The sequence below is a fragment of the Priapulus caudatus genome, unplaced genomic scaffold, assembly GCF_000485595.1.
Source record: "Priapulus caudatus unplaced genomic scaffold, Priapulus_caudatus-5.0.1 Scaffold801, whole genome shotgun sequence".
NCBI classification, from domain to species: Eukaryota; Metazoa; Priapulida; class Priapulimorpha; order Priapulimorphida; family Priapulidae; genus Priapulus; species Priapulus caudatus.
The window spans coordinates 53,965-57,282 of record NW_014577862.1 but is presented as its reverse complement, the minus strand read 5'-3'; the positions used below and the strand labels follow the sequence as shown (position 1 = coordinate 57,282).

General features: G+C 46.0%; 1 protein-coding gene across 1 annotated transcript in view; it reads left to right on the top strand.

Moving 5' to 3' along the window:
- LOC106813626 overlaps positions 1-2,142 on the top strand; it is a 42,651-nt gene extending 40,509 nt beyond the window's left edge. The window contains exons 9-10 of the mRNA XM_014817811.1: positions 702-904; positions 2,029-2,142. Of these exons, the coding sequence (XP_014673297.1) occupies positions 702-904; positions 2,029-2,142 (317 nt within the window). The remainder of the gene's footprint in view (positions 1-701; positions 905-2,028) is intronic.
- The last annotated feature ends 1,176 nt before the right edge of the window (positions 2,143-3,318 follow it).

The following is a 3,318-nucleotide window of genomic DNA, read 5'->3' as shown; positions in this document are numbered from 1 at the left end:
ATCATACCTTCATTCTGCTACGATCACTAATAATTGCATCTTAACGCCTCCTCTAGCAGAGAGTAATATAATAGAAATAATAGATATAATAATAATATACATAGTCGATGACATATTATATTGACATATGCATGGTTTGTTACACCAGAGTGTACGTACATGCATATATATAATTTAGGATTTAGAATAGTAAAAACTTTTACCTTGAAATTAGTTTTCCTAGCTTTCATGCTTGTAAAATCACGTGCTACGCTAACTTTTACCGAGGTCAGCTTTTTCTCGGTCTTTCTGCAGTAACAAAGAAGGTATGCTACTGTTTAGTGTTTACATTAACATACCTTTCTCTACAATCACCGCTAACCGCCTCCAAATGCCTCTAACATGGTCCTCTAACGAGGTCGTTTAACGAGGTCCGTGTTTCCCCGGATCTCTCTGCAGTGACGAAGAAGAAGCTCAAGCTATTTCTCAGGATGTACTACTGCTTACGTTATCATACCTTCCTCCCAATGCCTCCTCTAATGAGGTCCGTGTTGTTTTATCATTCCCGCTCTCTATCTCTCTCTCTGCAGTGACGAAGAAGAAGCTCAAGCTATTTCTCAGGATGTACTACTGCTTACGTTATCATACCTTCCTCCCAATGCCTCCTCTAATGAGGTCTGTGTTGTTTTTATCATTCCCGCTCTCTATCTCTCTTTCTGCAGTGACGAAGAAGAACATTAAGCGTACAGAGAGCGATCAGTTCAGCCTGCGTAGCAGTCGGTCGAGTCTGGAGGGAGCGGTCGGCGGCTGGGGCAGCGTGGGCGGCGGGGCGGTGAGGCAGCGGTCGCTAGCGAGCTGCGCGGACCTGCACACCATGGAGAAATCCGCCAGCGTTGCCAGCATCGCATCGTTTACGTCCCGAGAGGTGCGTATTTTGCTGGTATTTTTAATACCAAGAGGTTTTCTATGGCTCGAATATAAAATACTGCTAAAGGAAGGACGAGTGTTGCCTTGAGTTCACATAGAAATTCTAGGACATCAGTACAAGGCCATCGGGTACCAATGCAAAAAAATTCCCATGTAAATGATGGCCATCAAGGCAACATGCTTTTCGTCAACACTTTCCATCTGTAATAAGAGCGATACATGCGTACACAGCATATAATTAATGGGAAGGGTGCAGAGACGAATGCCGTGAATATCGGGCAGGTTTTCAAGACAGTCTTTTTCATGGAGAAAAAATCTGATAAATGCAATAGTGTTGAGTAGTTAAAATGCAAAAATTTCTCAGTGATACAGTACAAAACAGTGCTAAACAACATGAAGAAAAAAATATATACACAAAAAACTTTAGGATACTTGTACAGAATATGCTGAAGTGTTTTTTTGTAAGTAGATGGAGCAATCACAGTACTTGCTGCTGCCAGTGCCATGGAGAAATTCGAGCGCTGGGTTAATTTTCACAGTAGTATTGCTGAGAGGGTCTATGTCTCCCAGGGTACTGCCGGAACGTACCCTGGGGGACATAGACCCTATGAGCAGTAGTATCTCAGTGCCCCCGACCATAATTAACCTACAACGACTTAGTGCTGGTGCGTGTTTTCTTCTGTGCCACCACTGTGTTAAATTTTCGCCATTTTCAACTTTTGCTGTAAGTGATTGAGTATCATTGCAATGTTTTACTGTATCTTTGCGGTGAGTCTTCGTATGAGTAACACAGGTGGTGGCGTGCAACATCAGAAATGAAGGTGGAAATTAGTGGCATGCAGCATCGGGATGATGTTAGCATAAGATAGCATATAGATGTTAGTTTTAACTTTCTGAAATTAACTTTATGTTGTGGAGTGGCTGACTTGAAGACTGTACAGTCAATTCGCCCTCCCTCGCTGAGTTTTTTTAAAAATCGTTGTGACATTTATGTAACCATGTAAATTTTGAAAGCGTGAATAAATTTCAAAATCTAAAAGAAAATCTCTAAATCTAGCTGTGGCTGTGGCTGTGATGAAGGTTATATGTGGGAGGTCATGCGTTTCTCGTTGCGAATTTCAGTCTCTGACGTCGCTAGGCAGGTTATCGAACACCGGAGACCTCGGCGTGAGGCTGTGCAGAATCCGACTTCCTAACGGCAGTACTAGCGTCATGCCGGCCAATCCTGGTGCGTGAACGTAGTCACGCGGACGTAGGAATCTAAATAGCAATAGTAGCAAACTACGTAGCAATAGTAGCAACCTATGTAGCAATAGTAGCAACTGCTATCAAAAATTTGGGTGGTGGTGAGGGTGTGGGTGGTGGTGAGGGTGTGGGTGGTGGTGAGGGTGTGGGTGGTGGTGAGGGTGTGGGTGGTGGTGAGGGTGTGGGTGGTGGTGAGGGTGTGGGTGTGGGTGGTGGTGAGGGTGTGGGTGGTGGTGAGGGTGTGGGTGGTGGTGAGGGTGTGGGTGGGAGCCTGGGGGTGTGATATGCATTGTCATTATTCAACTTTATTATCGCAGCCCTTTACTGCAAAAATGCAAATGTTCAAGAACACATAATTAATAATAAGGGGAAGCGTGCTGTAGTCCCTCTAGACATTCTAAACAGCGGCATATTTATTTATTAATGCAAATCAAAACTTTTATGCAATGCAATTTACCATAGTTAATTACAGCCATCCAATTGTGTCTGCGCAGTTGATAATTGATACAGTTTCGAGTCAGTATAGATAATTGTGTCTAGACATTTTGTTCATACAGGCGTGAGTCCGTGCAGTTTTCTCTCAAAAAAGTCTATACAGTTGGTTCTTAGCAGAGCTGACCATGATACCCTTTACATTTCTACGTCTGTGCGGCTTTCTGCAAAAGCGCACGTGCACCGTCATAGCTGCACACCTGCACGGCCGTGAATCAGTTCCACGTAACATGCTCACGCTCGAGCACCGACGCGCGCACACACTGCGCACGGCTGCGTACCTATTGTTCCATATGCTTTTGAAGAGATCTAGCGACTCGCGCAGCCGGTTGGTGGAGGCGTCCTCGCGCAGCACCATGTTGAAGCTGCTGCAGGCCGTCACATAGATGATCGCCGTCACGTCGTTGAAGCACTGGATCCATTTCCGCCGCTCGTCTCGCTGTCCTCCTACGTCAAACATGCTGCGGACATCAGAGAAAACACAGAGTGTGTCAGCGGGGACTGCACTGCGACGCTACACCCGGTCACGCGTGCAAGACTGTGTACTGCGACGCTACGCCCGGTCACACACGCCAGTCTGTGTACTGCGACGCTACGCCCGGTCACACACGCCAGTCTGTGTACTGCGACGCTACGCCCGGTCACACACGCCAGTCTGTGTACTGCGACGCTACG